This window comes from Bufo bufo, chromosome 11 (genome assembly GCF_905171765.1).
Source record: "Bufo bufo chromosome 11, aBufBuf1.1, whole genome shotgun sequence".
Taxonomy (NCBI): Eukaryota; Metazoa; Chordata; class Amphibia; order Anura; family Bufonidae; genus Bufo; species Bufo bufo.
Genome location: NC_053399.1, coordinates 8,437,391 through 8,462,530, shown reverse-complemented (window position 1 = coordinate 8,462,530; position 25,140 = coordinate 8,437,391). Strand labels below are relative to the sequence as shown.

Here is a 25,140-nt window from a genome sequence, read left to right as displayed (position 1 = left end):
TCCACCTATCTCCCCCCCTCCCCCTCCCTCCCGATAGATTTGGGCCCCTGCTAATATACTTAACTTTCCTGCAGGGTGCGCGGCTGGCTGATGGAGTCCGCAGGAGACGGGCCACATCTTCTTTCCAGCATGCACTAGGAGGGACCTGACGTCACACACAGCGTCAGCCAGCGCGCTGACAAAGTGTGCATGCAAGGACCTGGCCAGTGCAGTCGAGAGGTCATGCAGCGGTGAGCGAGAAGCATCTTCAATTCACTACCGCTCCGTGGTCATCTATCACGATATAGACAAAATCTATATCATTGCCCAAATTTATATAGTTTATATCGCCCACCACTACTATCAACCTAAGAAACAGGGAGGCAGTACTATCAAGCTAAGAAAGAGACAGGGAGGCAGTACTATCTTAGAAAAAAGACAGGGCTATAGTATTATTGAAGCATAAAAAGAGACAGGGAGTTAAGTACTATCTAAATCTAAGAAAAAGAGAGGTAATACAATCTGAAAAAAAGGAAGAAAGGGAGGCAGTACAGTCGTGGCCAAAAGTTTTGAGAATTACATAAATATTGGAAGTTGGAAAAGTTGCTGCTTAAGTTTTTATAATAGCAATTTGCATATACTCCAGAATGTTATGAAGAGTGATCTTAATCCCAAAAAAATCCTTTCCACTGCATTTCATTGCTGTCATTAAAGGACCTGCTGAGATCATTTCAGTAATCGTCTTGTTAACTCAGGTGAGAATGTTGACGAGCACAAGGCTGGAGATCATTATGTCAGGCTGATTGGGTTAAAATGGCAGACTTAACATGTTAAAAGGAGGGTGATGCTTGAAATCATTGTTCTTCCATTGTTAACCATGGTGACCTGCAAAGAAACGCGTGCAGCCATCATTGCGTTGCATAAAAATGGCTTCACAGGCAAGGATATTGTGGCTACTAAGATTGCACCTCAATCAACAATTTATAGGATCATCAAGAACTTCAAGGAAAGAGGTTCAATTCTCGTTAAGAAGGCTTCAGGGCGTCCAAGAAAGTCCAGCAAGCGCCAGGATCGTCTCCTAAAGAGGATTCAGCTGCGGGATCGGAGTGCCACCAGTGCAGAGCTTGCTCAGGAATAGCAGCAGGCAGGTGTGAGCGCATCTGCACGCACAGTGAGGCCAAGACTTTTGGAAGATGGCCTGGTGTCAAGAAGGGCAGCAAAGAAGCCACTTCTCTCCAAAAAACCCATCAGGGACAGATTGATCTTCTGCAGAAAGTCTGGTGAATGGACTGCTGAGGACTGGGGCAAAGTCATATTCTCCGATGAAGCCTCTTTCCGATTGTTTGGGGCATCTGGAAAAAGGCTTGTCCGGAGAAGAAAAGGTGAGCGCTGCCATCAGTCCTGTGTCATGCCAACAGTAAAGCATCCTGAGACCATTCATGTGTGGGGCTGCTTCTCATCCAAGGGAGTGGGCTCACTCACAATTTTGCCCAAAAACACAGCCATGAATAAAGAATGGCACCAAAACACCCTCCAACAGCAACTTCTTCCAACAATCCAACAACAGTTTGGTGAAGAACAATGCATTTCCAGCACGATGGAGCACCGTGCCATAAGGCAAAAGTGATGACTAAGTGGCTCGGGGACCAAAACGTTGACATTTTGGGTCCATGGCCTGGAAACTCCCCAGATCTTAATCCCATTGAGAACTTGTGGTCAATCCTCAAGAGGCGGGTGGACAAACAAAAACCCACTAATTCTGACAAACTCCAAGAAGTGATGATGAAAGAGTGGGTTGCTATCAGTCAGGAATTGGCCCAGAAGGTGATTGAGAGCATGCGCAGTCGGATTGCAGAGGTCCTGAAAAAGAAGGGCCAACACTGCAAATACTGACTCTTTGCATAAATGTCATGTAATTGTCGATAAAAGCCTTTGAAACGTATGAAGTGCGTGTAATTATATTTCACTACATCACAGAAACAACTGAAACAAAGATCTAAAAGCAGTTTAGCAGCAAACTTTGTGAAAACTAATATTTGTGTCATTCTCAAAACTTTTGGCCACGACGGTATGTAGGACCCTTCCACTCACTCACATACAGAACTCATATAATAAATTCCATTTATTCAGGACTAGAAGTGCAATTTTCATTCTTCTCCATCACATCTATTCTGACAGTAAAGTGCATGTAGCAGCAGCGCTTGCGCCACATTATTCTCTGCGCCGGGGACGGAATGGGGACGACGTGACCTTTATTAACCAACTGAACTGTCAATGCCACCACAGGTATAAAACTAATGACCAAGTAAGTAGACCTCTGGAAGTATGACAGCAATGTACAAAGAGCTTTATTCTGTGCCAGGAATAAAGGGAAGGATCCACCTTATAATTCATCCGCCGAGATTGAACAGCCACATTGGCTTCGACTATGAAAGAAAAACCCCAACAAACAGACATAACCCTGCCTAATGTATCTACCCATATAAAATGACTACTGAAGCATGTATAATAGGCTGACATGTCTCGTTTTTCTGCAGCTCATTTACAGCTTTATTGTATAGACTTGGACATGGTCAGCAGAGTCAGGTCATAATCATTAGAAAGCATGGTTGGGAGTTGTATCAAATTCACCAGAGTCGTCTCATTATAATGGGGGTGGGTTAACAGTCTCATCTCATTAGAGGGCAGAGTCATCCCATTCTTAGGCCCCTTTCACACGGGTAAGTTTTCAGCGCGGGTGCAATGCGTGAGGTGAACGCATTGCACCCGCACTGAATCCGGACCCATTCATTTCTATGGGGCTGTGCACATGAGCGGTGATTTTCACGCATCACTTGTGCATTGCGCCGAGAATCGCAGCATGCTCTATATTGTGCGTTTTTCAAGCAACGCAGGCCCCATAGAAGTGAATGGGGCTGCGTGAAAATCACAAGCAAGTGCGGATGCGGTGTGATTTTCACGCATGGTTGCTAGGAGATGATTTAACTTACCTCACCCATTTGTTTGCGCAGCCCGGCTTCTCTTCTGTCGTCTTCTTTGCTGTCAAGGAGGAAAAGGACCTGTGGTGACGTCTCTGCGCTCATCACATGGTCCGTCACATGATCCATCACCATGGTGATGGATCATGTGATGGACCATGTGATTAGCTCAGTGACGTCACCACAGGTCCTTTGATAGGTCCTGAAGAAAGAACAGGAGACCGGCAGCTACGCGATCAATTGGAGGAGGGGAAATATATATATATTTTTTTTAACCCTCAATTGACCTTCTACTACGCAATCTGTATTAAAGAATGCCATTATTTTCCCTTATAAGGGGAAATAATAAAATTTACAGAATACTGAACCCAAACCTGAACTTCTGTGAAGAAGTCCGGGTTCCGGTCTGGGTACCAAGCATGCCGATTTTTCTCACGAGCATGCAAAACGCATTAAAACGCTTTGCACTCGCGGGGAAAAAAATTGTGCATGTTCCCGCAACGCACGCGCATCTTTTCCCGCAATGTCTGCAGTCATCTCAACATTATAGGACAGGGTTAACAGTCTAATGTCATTAGAGGACAAGGTCAGCAGAGTCATATCATCATTGCAAGGGAGGGTCAAGAAAGTTCTCTCATCCTTAGAGGACAGGGCTTGCAGTCATCTAATCATTACAGGTTCATCATTAGAGGGTAGGGTCAGCATGAGTCACTTCATCCTTAGGAGACAGGGTCAGCATTGTCATCTCATTATAATGGGGCTGGGTTAACAGTCTCATCCCAATAGAGGGCATGGTCAGCAGAGTCATCTCATCTCAATAGAGGGCAGGGTCAGCAGTCATCTCATCATTAGAGGAGACGGTCAGCAGAGTCATATCATTAGAGGACAGGGTCAGCAGAGTCATCTCATCCTTAGAAGACAGGGTCAGCAGAGTCATCTCATCATTAGAGGAGATGGTCAGCAGAGTCATATTATTAGAGCAGTGTTTCCCAACCAGTGTGCCTCCAGCTGTTGCAAAACTACAACTCCCAGCATGCCCGCACAGCCAAAGGCTGTCCGGGCATGCCGGGAGTTGTAGTTTTGCAACAGCTGGAGGCACACTGGTTGGGAAACACTGTATTAGAGGACAGGGTCAGCAGAGTCATCTCATCCTTAGAAGACAGGGTCAGCAGAGTCATCTCATCCTTAGAAGACAGGGTCAGCAGAGTCATCTCATCCTTAGAGGACAGGATCAGCAGAGTCATCTCATTCTTAGAGGACAGGGTCAGCAGAGTCATTAGTAGGCAGGGGACTTAATCACTGCTGTATTATACTGCTAGAGGCAGAACAGTAACCCCACACACGGGCTCTGTATGCTGCCTCTCTGATGCCTGGAGGGTGGGTTCGTACGGTCACATCCTGCAGCCTGTATTGGTCTATCGACGCGCTTCTGACCATTGACCCCCATTCATTGCAGATGCCACAATGCTTACACTGAAATAACACAATACTTTGCTCTTAAATGATGACCCAACAGCAGAAATCATTCACGTTTTTTTTTATTGATGACTTCAGAGGGAAAGAAAAAAAAAAAAAAATAGACATAGCCGTCCAAAGTCCTAGCTATGGTGAAAACCAGAGGAGCCAAGAAGCCGCCACATAGGAGCAGCTTCCTGCCTGTAGTTCCGGAGGCGTTCCCTCTCAGCCCCTCCAACACTGAACTGGTTAAAGCTTTTGTGTGGACCCGTAATCCTCCGAACTACCAGTGACTGAGCGCGCGGTACTAGTCATGTGACTGAGGGTCTCAAAATATAGATTTCTATTTACACATATATATTAACCTCTTCTAATGGACTTTACCTTGTCTGATAGTTATCAAAGTCAAAGTACAAAACCGGAGAAACTGAAGTCTGGCGGACTACAAACATGGCTGCCTTCTTCCAGAAACAGCGCCCATCTTGTCCGGTAAGAGGGGGTGGATCTAGTATTGCAGCCCAGTCCCATTCAAGGGAATAGGGCTTAGCTGCAATACCAGACACAGCCATGCCCAGGTGTTGGCGCTGTGTCTGGAAGAAAGCAGCCATGATTTTCTAACCTCTTACAAAAAAAGGGATTGTAAAAAAAATGCCCGTTCTCTTCCAAAAACCAGCGCCAGAGGCTGTGTAGTAGTGCAGCTCAGCCCTATTTCATTCAGGGAGCTGAACTGCAATACCAGAGACCGTCTATGGACAGGGGTGGCGCTGTTTATGGAAGAGAACAGTCATCTAATCCTGTGCAACCTCCTCAAGGTAAAATGCTGTAAATCTTAGTCATATCGGTTTCTGGGAAAGGCTAGCGACGACCAAAATGGCCTCCGTCACCGGTCATCACCCAGCTTTACTGGAGTCCTGAATGGTAAATCCGCTTACTTGTGAGGCGATTTTTAGGGTATTTATCAATGGCAGCCATTCAGGGCCCTGGAAATGCTGGGTTACTACCCGGCAGCCATATTGGTCGTCACCCAGATATAAATAAGACGCACTGAAGAGGACTTTATCAGCTTGAAAAGGGCAATTTTAGGACTTTTAGTTATTGGCGGTTTCCTTATTTTTTGGATTTTGGGGGTAAACCCTCTCTAACAAGGGGCAGTTAGTACCAACATTGGTAAACGTGGAATTAAAAAAAATAATAATGAAATAACCAAATATTATTATTATTAATGATCGGAGCATCAATGTCTGCTCTGAAGACAAAGCTTCACGATTTGGCAACTACCGGCCCCGGGCATGAGAATTCATTTCCGCCATCTTGCTGTTCAGCGATCGTTGCCTACTCTTCCTCTAAAAAGTTAAAGTCAACATAAAAAACAAACAAAAAAAAAACAAAAAAACACGGAAGCAGCAACGTCTCCTCCTGCGGACACAAGGGGAAGACAGCGACGCAGGCGCACGGTGTCAGGAACCTCCGCTCTTCTCCTTTACAAGTCCAGACCAGTTCACAATTGCACTTTTGCCTCCTGACCGCCTTGCGCGGTGACGTTATTTGGCATGGCTGGTGGCGTCGTCGTCCTCTGCCAGGGCGCTGTCGCTCTCAGTCTTGGTCCCGTTGTACAGAGAGTCCTTTCCATTCAGGAAGCCGTTTTCAGTGATCTCGGTGATGGTGAGGGTCTCCTGCCTTTTCAGCTCGCTGGCTTCTGCCTCTTCATCATCGAGGTTTCTCAGGACCAGAGGAAGTTTGGTGTCGGACGCGGCGTTCTCCAGGAAGGTGATGTTGCTCTCCTCGTATTTGGGCAGCGGGTCTCCGTCCTCCAGGCGCTTGGTGTATAGCTTGCGGTTATCTGAGGCGCTTTTTACGGCTTTCTCCAAAATTTCTTTCTCTACGAGGCGCAGCTTGATGCCCATGGCTGCGTGTAGCGAGAGGTCGCCGCTGTCCAGGAGCTGCTTATCGTCCTGCGATTGGGGAGAAACGTGAGAATTCAGGAACAAGGAGCTCAACACTTGTGATGTCTGCTTAATGAATGCTCGTACGCCTACATATTAGCCAAATCTGGAGCAACTCAACAGTGTGCTGTTCCTTATTCCTCCTGGAAATGTATGAATCAATTAAAAAACTGGGCGTTACCAAGAAGGCACTGACTGAACAGTGTCAGTGTAGAGACATGCCCTACTAACCATGTGAATGACAAGGAGGAATAATAGAGGAATAGCACAAGTATTTAATAAACAGCCACGTCAAGGCATAGGACATATCGACATCATAGAGTCATCTGAATGGCCGATATGTATTACTATATTCCCACTGCAGAGGACAAAACGGATCACCCTGGCAGCCGCGCTGTGAAAGGTGCAGTCTCTAATGAGACCGTCCTTTAAAAAGCGTTTTCCCACTAATGGAATCTCACCAGAATATGGCATCAGTATCTGTCAGCACAGATGGGGACAACCCCTGATAGAGCTGTAATGGCAGCCATAATAGCGCTCACCCAGCTTTCCTTTCCTATAGGTACATCTAAGAAGTGGCTGAAGAGAACCTCAAAAAGTTTGAGAGACAACTCGAGGACTTCAGCCCGTCAAGGATTTCTTCAAATGTCCTTGGACTACGTTCACATATGCGCTGTCTATTCGATATTTCTATCCCATCGCTTGGATATGCCATCATATGTCAGATAGGTGCAGATGCCGCCTCTGGGACCCGCTCCTATCTCCAGAACAGGTCCCCCCCAAGTAAAGTAGAGTGCAACCCGCAAGTCCAGCCACCCTGCATTCACCCCTAAGGGACTGCTGGAAATAGCCGAGCGATGGATTGGCCATTTCCGGCAAGCTCATAGCTGTGAATGGAGAGGCTGCTGTGCACGAGCCGTGCGCTCTCCATTCACTTCTATCGGAGGTCCCAGTATAGCCGAGTGCGCCCGCCCAACCATTTCTGGAACTCCCAGTATTAGTGAGTTGAGCGCACGCCGTGTATGCGCAGTGTGCGGTCCTTCATTTTAGGGGTGTGTTCCAGAGGAGACAACCGCACCGATCTGACACTGATTTCCTGTTCTAGAGATGGGCCAAACCCTTTAAACAGGGGCAGACTGGCCATAGTATACCTTACGGGGCAACTTCCTTGTGGGCTGATGCCCAGGGGGCCACCTGAGCTATCCTCGCGGCCGTCAGCCAGGTAAGTAATGATTTCACACTCCTCTCTTGAATTCAACTGTATCGCCATCTTGAATCAACTGCGGGCACTGGCCACCACAGAGGGGCAGTATATTCTGATGCTAGGGCAGTACCTTGTGATGCAGTGTGGTAGTTGGCTCTGCTGGGGTGGTATAATATATAGTATAATATAGTATTGCTGGCCTCACCTATTTGTGTTGGCCCTGCCTCCTGTCAGTTTGGACACGGCTACAAAAGAGGGACATTTCGGGTTTTTTCTGGGCCACGTTATGTTCCCAGGGCCTTTAAAGATGTGAACCTAGCCTAAGATGCATCACATGGCTATACAAAGCGTCTTGCACGGTCACAGATTACAGGACCTGACTACCACGCTGATCTCCAATCTGTGGCTCTCCAACTGTTGCAAAACTACAACTCTCAGCATGCCCTAAAAGTCTGCGGCAGTCAGGGCATGCTGGGAGTTGTAGTTTTTCAATAGCTTTCGAGCTACAGGTTAGAAATCTGTAAGCTAAGGACTTTCTTCTTGGGCCTGCTGTGGCGATGGCCGCCATGACCCCTTCTTCCCAGTGAGCGGACGGTACCTCCACTGTGGTCCTGTAGGTTTTGAGCAGGAGTGAAGCCCTCGCCTCCAGGAAGGTCCACAGCTTAATCTCATTGTCCCAGCTCACTGGAAACTCGCTATTCCCCAAGGTGAAGATCTTATCGATCGCGTGGTCTCCGATTAAGTGTTCTTTCAACTCCTCTGTAAAGACATAAAATGAAAGGTCAGCGATGAGATCACCTGCAGCAGAGCTCCTAAGGGATTACGTGGAGGACGTCTTCATGTTGCGCTAGTACTACAAACCCCAGCATGGCCTTTGTCAATTAAAGAATGGTAACTAACAAACCCTTGATATATAGATATAGATGGCAATGGCTCAGGGTCCCGAGGCCCTCAGCAAACAATTCACTCAGCAGTAATACAATTAACGTAATAAAACAGACCGGCCGCGTCCGTCAAAGGGAGAGCTGCTGTTTCTTAGGGACCTTGTGCTCTGGCTTATGGAGAGTTGTCCCAAGTGGTGCACCCCAAAACATCGTGGCATATATATGTCCTGCCCTTCACAATTCCACATAAAAAGGTTGTGTCATTTAAGGGGGTTGATTGAGTTAAATGAAAGCTCGGTCAGCCCCTGCACATGGGGTAAAATACCAATTAGAAGGTATACTTACCCCTTTACTCTCCCGCTTCTTCCTGCGCTGAGTTCTGGTCATCCACCGCTGCTATTTGTTTTCCTGGCTGCGGCAGTGACGTTCCGCAAACTGCTGAGGCCGGTGGTTGGCTGCAGGGTGACCTGTGTGCACGGAACGTCACCACTGCAGCCAGGAAGACTACGTCAGTGCTGCACATATACAGGGGCTGCTTGAGTTTTTATTTACTTCAGATAACCCCTTTAATGCAAGCATCCCTAGGGATCCAGTGAAGTAAAAGGGTTAATGTTAGCACAGCTGCTGGTTTAAGGCAGTAAAAAGGTTGATGTCAATATTCCTAGGGCATTGAAAGGAAAGTCAGAATGCCTGGTAGTTTAAGGGTTAACGTCAGTATCCTGCATGGTCTGAAGCAGCAAAGGGGGTTAATTCCAGTAACACTGGTGATCTAGGGGAGCAAAAGGGTTGATTTCAATATTCCCAATGGTGTAGGGCTGGGGTTGGCAACCTGCGGCACGCCAGCTGTTGTGAAACTACAACTCCAAGCATGCATACTTGCTCTGCTCTTCTCAGAAATCTCATAGAAATAAATGGAGCATGCTGGGAATTGTAGTTTCACAACAGCTGGATTGCCCACCCCTGGTCTAGGGCATTGAAGGGATTAATGTCAGAATCTCTGATGGTCTAGGAGTTAAAGCCAGCATCCCTGGTGATCTAGGGCAGTAGAAGGGTTAATGTTCAATATTTCTAGGGGTCTAAGCAGTGAAGGGTTTAATATCAGAATCCCCGGTGGTCTAGGACAGTGAAGACTAGGTTAATCAAAAGTATCCCTGACGGTCTAGGGAAGTCATGTTGTTATTAGTAAGACTCCTAGTGGAGAGCAGTGTAAGGGTTAATGCCGCATACCTGCTGCAGCGGATTTTACTCACCTCTCCGGGCTGTACACACACTGACAGTTCAGTCCCAGGCTTCCTCCCTGCACTGCTCATAAAGATGGCTGCAGGGAGCTGTCGATGCCCACTGGTGCACTGTTCTCTTTATGGTCAGGCGGAGTGATTCATGAGCACTCTGCCCAATCATTATGGGCAGGGCTAAGGGAAACAGTGCAGCACTACCGTCTCTAATGCATATATATATATATTGTATATATCGTACCTTCACTCATACAGAAGACTCGGAGGAAAGCCAGAAGCTGAGCAGATATGGGAGGCTCAGTGATGTGCAACGCAAAAACACTGGACCTGTGCAGAGAGATAAAGGGGAACTCAACCCAGGACCTTACACAGCGATCGGAACACGTATACAGTATATACTGTAAGTACAGGGGGGTCTACAAAATAAATGGAGGCCATTAGTTACACTGGAATCTTCCCAGCTCATTGCATTGCCCGCAGTATCCTCTATATGCTAATTACATCTTGGACACGCTTCCCGCACTCGATCCATATCCCAAAGGTGCAGCACCTCTTAATTGTATTCTTCAGAGGGGATTCTCCAGGCGAGAACACAACGGAAGTATAGGATTATTAGGGTCAGCTCTGGTGAGGAAAATCACGGAACTATTTAAAAGGCCCTTTAATATACATTAAAAAAAAGTGAAATCCGCATCCCGTTATCTTCCTTCTATCCTGAGATCTCATCACTTGAAACTAAAGGCCCAAAGCCTGAGGCTGCACTACTGACAGATTCGGATGACAACGTGCGCCATTCTGGAACCAGATCAGCAAGATCAAAGCCCCTACACAAATCTGCAGCCTCAAGCTGGGAAGGATGTAGATGTTGTTGAATTTGGCGATTCTGGATCCACAGGAGGTCATCGTGATAACAGAGCCCCTGATGGATACAGATGTAGCAGAGCTGACTTTGTCATTTATACCTGTGTGGCTCCTTTACTGATAACTAGTTTATTGAAGTTGCCAGACAAAAAGTCGACTGTGGGGGGTCCCACAATAGGACACTGGTATTATCCTAAACCCATTTAAAGGGGTATTCCCCATCTTAAAAAGTGACAGCAAATATGCTAGGATATGCCATCACTTTATGAACTGCGAGGGTCGAACCCCTGGGACCCCCACCAATCCGCCCCAGCTTAGCGCTGACGCCCCTTCTATGGTCTCCTGGCCCACTGGCTGTGCACTTCAATGTACAGGGTGTGGCTGGGGTGTCGCTGTGCAGGAACAAAAAGAATGATCGTGGGGGAGGTCCCCAAAGTTGGACCCTCCACAACCATGAAGTAAAAGTATATCCTAGGAGGAGATACCCCTTTAAAATACTAGCAGTCCTATGCAAATGAACTGATAACCTGACCTAATGCTTCGCAGCAAGTGATAAACCTGCATTGCTACATGAATGATAACCTATCATAATGTGTTGTGCCAAGTGATAAACTCAACTCTGCTACATCTGTAGTCACTAGGCACTATACGGGGGTTGGATGTGGCAAATGACAAACCCACCTCTGCTACACCAGACACAACTTGGCCTTGCTCCACCAGCAGTTGCACCTTGTACTCACGTAGGTATGCCGGCTCGTGCCAGGACTTCGGCCTTCATGGCATAAAGCCTGTCGCTCTTGCTGACGCCCAGCTTGATCTTCACCCGGTCGTGAGCATTACTCTCGAAGAAGAATCCGTTGTGGATGACAAACTCGGCGTTTGAGCGGGTGCCATAAAAGATGTAAATCTGGGTTTGGACAGACAGAACGGGACACGAGTCGGGATTTAACAAGACGGTACAAAAAAGGCTAAAGCCTCGCGCTGAAATCTCTCTGCAGTGCTGACTGCGTCTAATCGAGGGCTCCCCGCGGCTCTGCTTATCCGGCTGTGATAGCAAAATAACAATTATCTGCCTCCCACCCCATAAAAGTTACTGCGCGCTTCATGTGCAGCGGGCTGGAAGATTCGCTCCATAGATGGCTCCTCGTGTCGGCCCAGACACACGGACAGGGGAGCCTGCGCTGCCCAGTAATCTGCCCGCACGTTCCTGGCACCATGTCCTGTGTCTACACAGCCTCAGGGATAATGACGGGGGGTTCACTCAAAATGAGAAAAATATATAAATAGCAAAATATATATGGTTAACGAGATTCTGTCCAAAAAATCTGTTTGTACAAGTCTGGTTCAGGCCCCGCCGAGGGCATCTGTCCCTTCTGTGCCCCAAGCAATCTGTGTCAGACTGGTTGCTCAGGGTATGCAGTATAAAAGGCAGTGTTTCCATAGCAACCAGGCTGTCTTAATGGTCATTTTTAATCAGAACCGGCTTAAAGGGGTTTCCCACAGCTAGACAAACATGTCTGGTTCCCTCTGGAAACAGTACCACACCTGTCCAGCGAATGAGGCCGAGCTGCAATACCACACGCAACCTGTGGACAAGAGTGGCGCCGTTATTGAAAGAAAGCAGCCATGTTTTTCTAATTCTGTACAACCCCTTTAAATTGTTGTATTGAGGTAACCAGGTATCATGTATGGGATGAGTCTTAAGGGGTTTTCCGGGACTACAAAATGAATGGTCTATAGTATTTGCTTGTGGCTGGGCATCATAAGCTCTGTCCCATTCGCTTAGCTGCTGTAATACCGCCAAAAGCATGGCGCTGTGGCTGGTAAAAGTGAAGGGAACATGGCACTTCCTGGAGCGCTGTGGCCCCACCAATCAGCTGGGAGTCGGACCCCCGACGACCCGATAGTTGGCCCACCCATTCAGTTTACAGTCCTGGACCCCTTAGACCAGGGGTGCACAACCTGCGGCCCGGGGGCCACATGCGGCCCTCAATACCATTCTATGCGGCCCCCAACCATCTGGTAGCAAACATGTATGTCTATGTCTTGTGGCTACTCACATGAATCTTTCATATATTGTCCCATTAGATGGGAGTACTAGAAGAGTAACTAGACATTTATGATATATACTGTATGTTCAATATGCCATAAATATAGTATTTCACATGGTAATACACCTTTAAAGTTTATTTTCGGCCCTTGGAATTGGTTCAGGTTGACAATGTGGCCCCCAACCAGAAAAGGTTGTGCACCCCTGCCTTAGACTGACACAGGAGAATGTAACGTAGATGTATTTTAACAAGCCAATATGGCGGCCGATCGAACGGGTTTGGCTCTCAGTGGACGCCGCCAAGCGGCCCTCAGCTACGGCTCTTACCTGCTCGCCTTCCTTAAAGTCCTGCAACGCCACGCACTCGCAGCGGTCATCCTCCAGATTATAACCGGTAGTTATCTAAGCGAGGGGGAGAAGTAATGAATAAAGATTGCGACTCATTAGACGCTATTTCACCTGGAGCGAGATTGTCTCTTTAGACGGCATAAAACATTAATGAAAACCATTCAACGTGCGAGCGCTCCACCTGACGTGACAGGTTTGCCGCTGAATATTTCATGACACCTACCAGGGATCACAAACGCTATGCATTTAGAGGCAAAACTGGATTCTCGCCCGACACCTGCTTTCCGGAGACCCGTCTGGGGAGAGAACGGTTATCTGTCCGGTGAGGGGCCCGAGTGCGGCTCCGAACGTTACAGCCCTGACGTGCAGCCGGGGGTCACATTTCCGGAATCTAGTCATTTATCAAAGCTGTCTAATGGTAAACTGGGCTTGTTGCCCATAGCAACCTATCGGCACGCAGCTTTCACTTTTCCAGAGCAGTCTAAGAGCGGTAAGCCGTGGTTGCTCTAGGCGGAGGGTCTATATGAGGGGGGCTGACGGGACCCTCAGTTATCCACATTGCAGGTGGGTCACACTGACTGAAAGAGCACCCTATGGGAACATTACAGGGTCCATTTGGAGGCTTCCAGCACATAACGCGCTGCACCTGGCAGGGTGTCCGTAGTTTTGCGTGCACGCTGTCAAATGTCATTTAGCGATGCGTCCGTCCACCTCTAACTCTCTTCTGTGCAGCGACAATATGGCTGAAAGGGGATAATGAGAATACAGCCTTAAAGGGGTTTAATCTTGGGGACAAACAACAAGGCCCTCAATTGCACCTCCCACAGGTGCTGTGCTGCTCAGGAGCCTGGGAAAGCTGGATGACAACACCTGTGGCAGCTGTAATGGGGGTCTTTGCTGGTTGCCACCCAGCAGTCCGGGCTGCAGAGGTATGCAGGGACATGGGAAAGCTGGGTGACAACTTAGCTGGGAACTGTAACGCTGGTCTCATTGGTTGTCAGCCATCTTTCCTAGAAATGGATTTAACTAAGGGTACGTTGACATGACGTGCAGCGCCATTTTCAGAACCATATCCGTCTATGGTTCTATTCACACTACCATTTATTATTTTTTTATGAGCCATGTCCTATTTTGTCCGTTTTTACAGACTGGCGGCCCCCATACAGTTCCACGGGTCTTCAATGGACGTTTTTCAGAAATGTATCCGTGAAAAAACGGACGTTAAAATCAGCCTGTTTTGCCATTTTAATATCCATGTTTTTTTTCCCCCACTGTCATGTAAATGTAGCGTAAGAGACAAACGTATTTACTGGTGATTTTTTTTGGCGCATTTTTAAAGAAATGAAGAAAAAGCGTCCGTGCGATGCCGCTCACGTGTTCAGTCACTTACCAGGCCATTAGTGTGATTGCACATGTCCCACAGTGGAATCAGGGCCAGGGTAACCCGAGATCCATCCTCGGTGGGAATCTGATTCTGTCTCGTCATGACGGATGATACAGCCCACCTGTAGGCAGAAGAGACCCCCCACGGGGCCGATATGAGGTCATAGGTATTTTATGACCAGGCCGGAATAACATGGGGGGGGGGGGGGGGGGGTGGCGGAGCGTTCTGCTATGAAACGCAGAATTTACAAATGCCTGTAGGCAGCTGATAAGTCACCGGGGGCGATGTGGAGCTTTGTAGTTATCCCTGGAAATACAGCCCATAAATAAAATACATCCCTGAGTGATGGAGGAGCCGACAGGGGGGGAAATACTGCACCCTCAGCTCTTCTGTCCCATCCCCAAAACAGAAAGGCCTTCCAAAATGCTTTAGTTTAATTAATTGCATTTATTTTATATATTATAATCACCTCCCCTCCTGGATGTACAGATATTCTCATTTTTTGCAACAAAACCTATCTAATCTATCTATTACCGGCTATATCCCCGGCTGTATCCCCAACTGTCCCCCACAGCTGTATCCCCAGCTGTCCCCCCACGGCTGTATCCCCAGCTGTCCCCCCACGGCTGTATCCCCAGCTGTCCCCCCACGGCTGTATCCCCAGCTGTCCCCCCCCGGCTGTATCCCCAGCTGTCCCCCCACGGCTGTATCCCCAGCTGTCCCCCCACGGCTGTATCCCCAGCTGTCCCCCCACGGCTGTATCCCCAGCTGTCCCCCCACGGCTATATCCCCAGCTGTCCCCCCACGGCTATATCCCCAGCTGTCCCCCCACGGCTATATCCCCAGCTGTACCCCCCCCTTCCCCCCAATATATCCCCAGCTGTACCCCCCCCCCCGGCTATAGCCCCAGCCGTACCCCCGGCTATAGCCCCAGCCGTACCCCCGGCTATAGCCCCAGCCGTACCCCCGGCTATAGCCCCAGCCGTACCCCCGGCTATAGCCCCAGCCGTACCCCCGGCTATAGCCACAGCCGTACCCCCGGCTATAGCCACAGCCGTACCCCCGGCTATAGCCCCAGCCGTACCCCCGGCTATAGCCCCAGCCGTACCCCCGGCTATAGCCACAGCCGTACCCCCGGCTATAGCCCCAGCCGTACCCCCGGCTATAGCCCCAGCCGTACCCCCGGCTATAGCCCCAGCCGTACCCCCGGCTATAGCCACAGCTGTACCCCGGGCTATATTCCCGACTATTTCCCAGGCTGTATTCCCTCTGTGTCTTCGTATCACCCTGACTTCTTACTGTCAGGACGACTTACCAGCAGAACACGAGTCTAATGACTTTGTCTCTCGAGCATTTTCTCTGCTTTGTGCGCTGCCTGAAAACTGTCCCCCAAGCTCGGGAACTTAGCCCCTTTGACTCCTCCATTACACACATAGCTATTTGCGCTATATGGATCTGAAGAGGCGCACGGCCGACGAAATACCACGGCACGACCGGCTCATTATACCGCAGAGCGGCTTTAGCTGTACAGGAGTAACATACATAATAAATAACCAACCTGTAGTCATCAAATGTGAACGCGTCCTTTAGGGGCAGCTTACTGGCACTGGGATGGGTCTGCGATTAAAGGGACACAAAAGAGAAAAGAAAAACTCGTCAGAAATGGCTACGCAGAATTTCATAATTTAGCTTCTTAACAAGAGTCGGATGAAACAGGAGGTGCCCGGAACGTTAGGCCAGGATCATGGTGCCATTATGTCCTCATATATCAATGTCAGCTTAATTTGTTGTGCCCAGCAGGTTCCATTAATCTGCGTCTCCGGATCCTGAGACAGAACTCGCAGGCAGCGCAGGTTTCACAATAAGGTGGACGCTGCGGACAGGAAAGCGGCCATCATTTATACACGTCAGCCGGGAAGCAGGAATTAATTAGGCATTTCACTCTCTAAACAAATGTTTCACACAGAGTTTTTTTCCTTTTCCTTCCTCAGAAAATTTTAATTTCCAGTTTCGACACCCGTTCTGCCGAGATTTACCAAGAAAAAAAAAGAAAAAAAGTAGGGTTTGTCCATAGTGACCAATCAGATCACAGCTCTCATATCTCAGAAGCCGTTTGGAAAATGAAAGCAGTTGCCTGATTGGTTGCTATAAGCAATGTCCCAGTGTATCCTAGCAACCAACCAGGGCACTGCATTCTGATGGGTTGCTATGTGTGTATAGTAGGCCCCCCACCACTCAAAAGTGCCCAAAAGTCGCCACTGAACAGTAACCCCTTGAGGACTGGACAGTGATGACCAGACACAGTTTTCCTATGGTCTGTGCTTATTTGGTGCCTATTACAATTTGGGGCACTTTTCACTTCAGGCCGCATACACATGGTCAGGGTTTTTCCGATTCGCATTACATCACTTTTGATATTTTTTTTCAAGACAGTTCTGCAACCTGAAGTGGGCGAAGTTTACACCAATTCACTTTATAAGGGACAGTTATTGGTCATTTGAGGTGGGGGGCGATTGTAGGAGAGACTGTGGACAGGCAATTTGCAGGCATGAGTTACGTCCATCTACCCCTTGCCCTAAATCATGTAATCAGTCATGTGATCGCAGGACGCAGCTCATGAGTAGAAAACGTCTTTGGCCTCATTTACCACACGCTGGGGCAGATTTAGGAAACTGCCCTGAAAGAAAAATGCATTGCGACCAATCACAGCGCAGCTTACATTTTTCAAGAGCACTACAGGACATGAAATCTGCTCTGTGATTGGTTGCCATGGGCAAGAAAGACAGTTTTAGTCAGTTTAATGAATGTGACTCATTGTTCCCTACAAGACTGTTCACAAAATGGCTGCCGTCACGAGGGAACCCTCTGATGTCATCATAAAGCGTTCTGTTAGGGCAGGAGTAGGCAACCTCTGGCACTCCAGCTGTTGTGAAACTACAACTCCCAGCATGCGTACTTTCTCTGCTCTTCTCAGAACTCTCATAGAAGTGAATAGAGCATGCTGGGAATTGTAGTTTCACAACAGCTGGAGTGCCGAAGGTTGTTGACCCCTGAGTTAGGGGTTACCACACAAAATGGCTGCCATTTTCTATCCCTCATGAGGGAACCCTTTGACATCACTATAAAGCTCACCGACAGGGGTTATCCACATAAAATGGCTGCTGTTTCCCTTCCTTCATGAGGAAACCCTCTGACATCACTATATCGTCCTCTGTTAGGGGTTCTCCACACAAAATGTCTGCCGTTTCCCTTCCTTCATGAGGGAATCCTCTGAGGTCACCATAAAGCGCTCTGTTAGGGGTTCCCCGAACAAAATGGCAGAGAACAGAAATAGATTGAATACTAAACTATAAATGTTTGTCTCTGCCGTCTCTCCACGTATTACGGTCTTTGATGGCGACCGCTGCACTCTTGTTACGTCGCAGAATGTAATCAAACACTTGTGCCCGGCTGAGAGGAGATGTGACGCGCGGAAGGACGGCGTTAGCATGTGGAGTGCGAGGTAATTCATCATCCCTCACTGTAATGTGCGCGCTGGCACCGTGCACCGGACAGGAGGGGACGCGGCAAAAGTGGCTCAAACTAGAAATCAATTATAAAACAAAAGCCTCGGCTCAGCGAGCAATTTGAGGAAAATTATACCCTGCAAGACTGCCAACTGGGTGGGAGATGTCCATGGCTTCTTCTCCCACCCCCTCCTTGCCACCCTCCCAAAATGTTTTCATTCCGCAGCTACTAGATTATCCTCCCCGAAGACTTAACCCATTAGCTCCTGTGAAACTACGACTCCCAGCAGAGAGAGCATGCTGGAGGTCACGGTTTAAGCACCACACGCTCCGACAGCCCATCTAAGGTCAGGCTGCTGCTGTAAGCTTGCACAGTTACGTCGTGGTGAAAACCATCGGTTAATCGGCCGCAAAAAAAAGAGAGACTAAATGAAGACGGCAGGACAATGGCGTCAAGCGAGGACTCCAGCCATGTACGAAAACAATTCTATATGGGACCAATGCGGTGACTAGAAGGGGCAACCACTATGGCGAGACAGAGCAGTTTGTCTTCCCTTTGCACCCAGCTCATATAAAATGCATTAACCAGCAGGGGGCGACAATGAGCACGGGGGTCAGTTCCTCCCAGGATATGATGGGAGTAACATTTAGGCCAGATAAACAGGTAATTAGCAAAACCTACTTATTACAATGGCTTTACCGCTGCCCTACTGGTACTAGTATTACTGTGTGAACTGATACCAACCAGTAGGACTGCGATGGCCGACACGCCGGGATGATGGACGCAATTAGTGGCATCTCTCTCGATAGAGGAGAAATGAGCATCGCTGCACCCAGAGGCGGTAATGCACGCGGAGCCTGGCGGGAATAGGTCCGGGGTGTAGTGCGCCCGTAAATAATTTATACAGCACAGATCTATCTGCTCTCTGTAACGAGTTACTGGGTGAACATGAGGGCTACGGCCAACACACGCAGACCATATGTGCAAGGACGGGGGATGGGTAATGGCGCAGAACCACAGATTGAATCTATCTGTACACACATCATGTAGCAGAGCTGACTTTATTGTTTAACTCCTTATCTTCTGACAGGTCACTGTGACAAAACTCTCAGAAAATACCAAATTTCAAAGGTTGAGGGAAAAATGGAGCTGGAGAATGTCAGTCTCCGATCAGACTGTCATATCGTCAATCGGCGCTCGTTATGGCTCTGCATCGGGATCCCACAGTCGGTCCTAATGGGGAGCAGCTCGTGGCGATATTCTGCAACAGCCATGACGTTCATACTGCTGTGCTTTCAGGCAATTATCCTAAAGATGTCATCAGATACGTTGCAATAAAACGGTCTCATCTGAGACACGTGCACGTGACAGTTGGACATCGTGGCCTCTCATCCTTGAGAAAACTGATGTTTTATAATATGCAAATTAGGTCCTAGGAGCAATAAGGGTGGCATCGTTGCACCTTGTTGCTCAGCTCACTGCCCCTCCCCCCGACTGGGCCAAGCACTGATGATGTACTCACGCCTGGCCCTGCAATCTCGCGGGAGCTTGTTCAGCACTTGCGCAGTACAGGGGGGAGGCTTCTCCATCACAGAATGAGCTCCCGTGAGACTTCAGGGCCAGGTGCGAGTACATCTTCACTGCCAGACCTGGTCAGTCAGTGGTGGGGAGGCGTGGCATGAAGGGCAGTGTCCTCTAGGAGCAACAGCACTACCTTCGTTGCTCCTAGGGGCTTATTTGCATATCGTAATACATCAATTTTCTCAAGAATTGGGTGCAACTGGGAAGATGGGACCAAGACCATGATGTCAACTGTCGAGCCCGCATGTCTCAGGTGTGATGGGTTTATTGTGGGGACAGAACCCCTTTAATTCATCTGGCGCTCGTTATGGCCTTGCCTTGGGCTGTGTAAAAGGATCTCTTAGTCTATGGCCATATACTACATGTTTTTAGCACTCGCCCAACATAGCAGGCGATGCCCGGCGATCCCTCTATAAGGAATTGCTGGAAGTTTCCAGTGACCTGAATTAATTCCTGACTGCAGGACACGGAGCGCTGAGAAGTGTACACCGAACCTCCTGCACATGGCTTCTGTCAATATCAAATATTTTCCTTCGATAAATAGACAGGGAGCGAGGACTCGGGCGATCCTGGGAGAGTACTGACTGGTCACAGGGTGAGTGGCGGCACATAAGTCACAGCCCGGAGGCATCCTGCATATTAATGCGCTCAACCGCAAGGCGAATTAAACCGTCTCGTACTGTAAAATTACTCTGACATTCCCGGGTCCTCCGAGGCGCAAGATTAAAAAGGGGTCAGCAACCTCCAGCTGGTGTGAAACTACATCTCCCAGCAGACTCCATGCCCTTCTATGAAAGTTCTGAGCAAGTGTGCATGCTGGGAGTTGTAGTCTCACAACAGCTGGCTGACCGCTGAAACATCCACTAGTCAGTGCTATCAGTGCTCGGCTCCCATCGCTCTGTCTTTCGCCTGATCCCAGCTCGTCTAAGGCTACAAGCACACGACAGTTAAAAATGGCCGCGAGAAACCGCTATCCCACGACCGTTTTCAGCACCAATGAAGGTCTATGGGGCTATTCACATATTCGTTTTTTTTAACGCACCAGAAGCACCCCAACATCAGTGCACCCGTAACGGCTGTGAAAAAATACTCACCTCATCCACTTAGCGGCAATCGCTCGTCTCTTGATTGAAAAGGACCTGCGCTCAGCGTGATGACGTCACCACGCGCTCATGGTGTCTTTGAAAAGGTCCTGCCGAAGGATTAGCACAATCAAGTGAGGAGCGACTGAGGAGGCGAGTATTTTTTTAAAAATTTTTGCTAAAGCAAAACATTATAGCCGGGCGCCACTAAGGGGGGACATTACTAACTCTTGGGGCCACTGTGGGGGACATTACTAATTCTTGGGGCCACTGTGGGGGACATTACTAACTGTTGGGGCCACTGTGGGGGACATTACTAACTCTTGGGGCCACTGTGGGGGACATTACTAACTCTTGGGGCCACTGTGGGGGACATTACTAACTCTTGGGGCCACTGTGGGGGACATTACTAACTCTTGGGGCCACTGTGGGGGACATTACTAATTCTTGGGTCCACTCTGGCAGACATTACTAATTCTTGGGGCCACTATGGGAGATCTTCCTAATTCTTGGGGCCACTATGGAAAACATTCCTAATTCTTGGGGCCACTATGGGAAATATTCCTAATTCTTGGGGCCACTATGGGAAACATTCCTAATTCTTGGGGCCACTATGGGGGGCATTATTACTGCTGGGGGACATTATGTGTAGCGAGGGCACTGCAGGGGTTGGGGGTCTTTATCTATAAAAAAAAATAAAAGCCAACTTAATTCATCCGTTTTTCCTGGCCATTTTTAACGGCCATAGAAAACTGATACAAAACTGCCATTAAATACGGACAGACGGACAGAAAACGGATGCACAAGTGGTTGAAAAATGACCATGAAGACCTGACAGCGCGTCTGCTTTGCACGGACGTTTTCCCCCCGCAGAGCCAGAGGCATACATCCCCCAGAATTACAGTCAATGAAATGCAATATATTAGCAAGGTGTGATACTGGTCAAATACCGGGTGGTCTTCAGGGAGGTCGGGTCCCCCTATTAGTCAGAGCGGGGTAACTACAAAGAGCGCCTTCCATGTTGGAGAATTAGTGCACCCTGTCAGTCGACAAGGAGCTATGCTGCAAGGGGAGAGAACCCAGTCCCTGGTCCTCCTGGGGGGGGGGGGGTGACCCCTCAATCAGCGGGGTCTCAGAGATTAAATCTATACTCGCATGGTGTATTTGCAATGTGCTGGAGGCAGGAGATGCCTCATATGACTTGTAAATATCAATCCACAGCAGAGTAAATAGATGAAATCTTAATATGCAGCGGAGAAATGATAAAATATGATAAATGCTTTTATACCTGGAAACTATTGTCGAGAAGAATTTCTTCTGCGGGGGGGGGGGGGGGGGGGGGGGCGCGGTGTAACGGGGATTTGTACTCTGCAGGCTCAGCGGCGTCATTCTACTGCCCTCTAGTGGCACAGTGCTGCATTTCCCTGCATTATACATACACAGCGCTCAGAAAGGAGTGAAACACATTGCAGGGCCTGCTGAGAGTTGTAGTACTGATGGCTGTAACACGAGGGGGTGATAAAACGCTGATCACTGAACCCCCCCATACATGTCCCGCTCTTGATTACTAGCGCCGTGATTGTGTGCGGTAATCCTGGCTCGTTTTCCATTGCCGTTTGAAATAAAGTTTAAGATTTTTATTTTTTATTAGCGCACCTATAAATTATAGTTCACTCCTCCAACAGAATGCTGTTTAAAGGGGTCCCTTTGTGGAACGCAGGCCGAGACTGCTGACTGCTGCCTCTTTTCACTTTCTCTTTGAATCGTTTGAGTCCAGACTGGTTGCTATGGAAAAACTGCATAGCAACCACGCTCTTGCGTTCTAAGCTATTTCAGGTTTTACACCTGGACCCAAATTATCAAAAGTGTTGCCCACAGCAACTGATCACAGCTCAGCCTTTAATTTCCTACACTGCTGCGGATTTGGTGGGCATCCGAATGGTGGGATCGCCACGATCACAAAAACAGGGGTCTGGCGGTCAAGCATGTGTGCCACAGCTCCATTCATCTCCAGCAGTCCTACAGCGCATGCTCGGCTGTCGCCCCCTTCATTCGGGGGAGCCCAGGACCGGTGGTCCCATGGACATGTTTAACTCTTGGCACAACCCCTCTAACCCTATAGCTGCTGGTACTCAGCACTAATAGAGTTAACAGGACTGATTCTTTCCACAGTCGTCAGGATCTGGGGGGGGAAGGGTTATGAGATAATAAATCCATTTTTATTAAAAATTACACAGGAGCCATGTAGTGAACAGGGACCGCCTGCCACACGTAGGGTCCGGCTCCCCTGCCTCGCCTTATTAAACGGCGGGAGGGGAGACCACCTAGAGAAAATGCTCTACGGCCAATGCAAAACTACAACTCCCAGCATGCCCTGACAGATCAAAGCAGCCCAGAGCAGGATTAGCAAAAAATTATCAAAAAAAAAAATCTGCAAAAAAGATCTTTCTTATTGTCCACAGAAACAGCGCCACTACCGTCCATGGCTGTGTCTGGTACTGCAGCTCGGCCCCATTCACTTCAGTTCAATCAGCATATAATATTGGGTTGCCCACCATCGCAACTTCCAGAGTGTCTGATGGCCAATCACAAGGACGGGTATCCTGTGTCTCTGGTTTTGAAGGAGCGGTGGTCACACATGGGCACGGCTGCTGGATTCATGGCCGAGCACACTTCCGTCTGCATGGGAGGTAGTGCCCATGTGTGACCACCGCTCCTTAGAAACGGGGAACACGGGACCCCTGTTTTCCTTTCCATGGGACCCCCAATGTTTGCAGTGCATTGATGAATATTGGTTTGCTCTTCCCTGCCGCCAGGGGTCTGTCCAAAAAAAAAAAAAGGAACCCTGGGATTATGACGGAGTCCTGTGGGGGGCACACTACGGCTGGAGAGCCACTGCCATCTTTGTCTGGACTGGTTAGCTAGATTCCACATGCACCTACCTGGGGAAACTGCTTGGGATACAACTCCCTAATATCACGGAGGATTATATTTAAAAAATGGCTGATTTTTTTCCCCAGAAACAGCGCCACCTCTGACCATGGGCAGCGACTGTTACTGCAGATCAGTCCCATTCAAGTGAGTGCTGCAATACCAGACACAGCCTACGGCCAAGGGTGGCGCTTTTATTTTTCTGTTCTGGAAACTCCCTTTAAACGGTCTCCATGATGGAGGCAGCAGCCGTCCTGTTCCTGAGCGGAAGGTAAAGCCGACCCTGCTCCCCGACAGCGAGACTCTGAAACTTCTACACATGTAAGTACCGGAGCTACAGGCGCCTTACAAGCAGCGGGACACTTGGGGCGAGAGACACTTGAGGAATACCAAGCGGCTTCCTGGGGACGCGTCCGCCCGAATTACACCTCGACGAGAGGAGTCTTATCGGGAAGAGCTGCAGCCTCCGCCGTATCGGGATGATGAATGGAGGAGGCCTGGGAAATGTTGATTATGTTATTCCCTCGCCGCGCACACGTGGACGGGGATGATGCTTGGAGACATGACTAATATTTGGAGGGTGTGCGGGGCGATGGGATGATTGAGCACCGGGGCGCAGGAATACATAGTGCTGCCTCCATGGATTCTTGTCATTATGCAAAATCTTGTTCCCTGTCTGGAGCCATGTAAGAAGTTTCAGAGAGGACTGGGTAACGCAAGAAAGTTTCCCAACCGAGCCTTAAAGGGGAACACACCTCCGGCTACGGCAAAATTAATAGCTGCTCCGCAAAAGACAATCTTCGTAAATACTTATTTTCCATGAAATAATTCCTGAGCATTCTGCTGTGCGCTATTCCTCTGTTATTCCTCCTAGAAACATCTGAATACATTGACAACCGGGTGTCACCATTCCCCTGATCAGTCGGTGTGTCCCTTACAGTCTGTGCTTCCAGTGTCGGTATGTGCAGGGGACACGCCCTATAGACAAGAATGGTAACACCCAGTTGTCGCTTTACATTTCCAAGAGCAATAACAGAGGAACGGTACAAGAAAACATGCTCCGGCATTGCTATTTTATGCAATAATTTACTAAAAACAGACATGTCGGAGGAAGCGGACAACCAGTATGGCCTCCATCACAGCTCCCGCCGCCACCCTGCTTTCCAAACCCCCTGACCGGCGGCTCTGCAGTATTTCATGGGTCTCGTTATGCTGCATAAGTAGACAGATGTGCCACGCTACATGCCCTGTGCTGGTAACCATATTGGTCAGTCACCCAGCTTTCCTAGAAACGTTAGAGCAGAGTTTTCCGCACTTGCAGAGTCAGTTTTGATTTCAGCCTCGCGCGTTTCACACCTGCTTCTTCTCATCACTTAGGGCCACGGGCCGCTCTGGAACAGCAGCTGCAAAACATAAAATGTGTGTTTTCTTCCCGTCCGTGGAGTCTGCCGGCCAAGCAGGTTTAGTCGCTCTCCCCGCGCAGAACATACAGCCATTTATGGGCAAGCGGTGAGAGAAAGCAGAGGCCGGCTGAGATGTTTATGGAAAGCAGAGCAGCCTAACCCTGCAGTGCACGGGTCCCTTCATGGGATTCATTACAACTTAACACCATGTTATCCGCTGCACTAAATGCACAACATCCAGCGGACGAGTCCTCCTATCCGCTCCTCCCTGTGCGACCCAATGTCAACTTCACCTCGGAGGGCCGGGCGCCGCAA

General features: G+C 48.8%; 1 protein-coding gene across 2 annotated transcripts in view; it reads right to left on the bottom strand.

The window, feature by feature from the left end:
* Positions 1 to 4,478: 4,478 nt before the first annotated feature.
* The window catches only part of SETD3 (SET domain containing 3, actin histidine methyltransferase), a 37,684-nt gene continuing 17,022 nt past the window's right edge, over positions 4,479 to 25,140 (bottom strand). For both annotated transcript variants that reach the window (XM_040412535.1, XM_040412534.1), the window contains exons 8-14: positions 15,880 to 15,938; positions 14,328 to 14,442; positions 12,917 to 12,991; positions 11,280 to 11,446; positions 9,920 to 10,005; positions 8,158 to 8,318; positions 4,479 to 6,364 (exon numbers count right to left, since the gene is read on the bottom strand). In XM_040412535.1, coding sequence (XP_040268469.1) covers positions 5,954 to 6,364; positions 8,158 to 8,318; positions 9,920 to 10,005; positions 11,280 to 11,446; positions 12,917 to 12,991; positions 14,328 to 14,442; positions 15,880 to 15,938 — 1,074 coding nt within the window. In that variant the 3' untranslated portion in view covers positions 4,479 to 5,953. The remainder of the gene's footprint in view (positions 6,365 to 8,157; positions 8,319 to 9,919; positions 10,006 to 11,279; positions 11,447 to 12,916; positions 12,992 to 14,327; positions 14,443 to 15,879; positions 15,939 to 25,140) is intronic.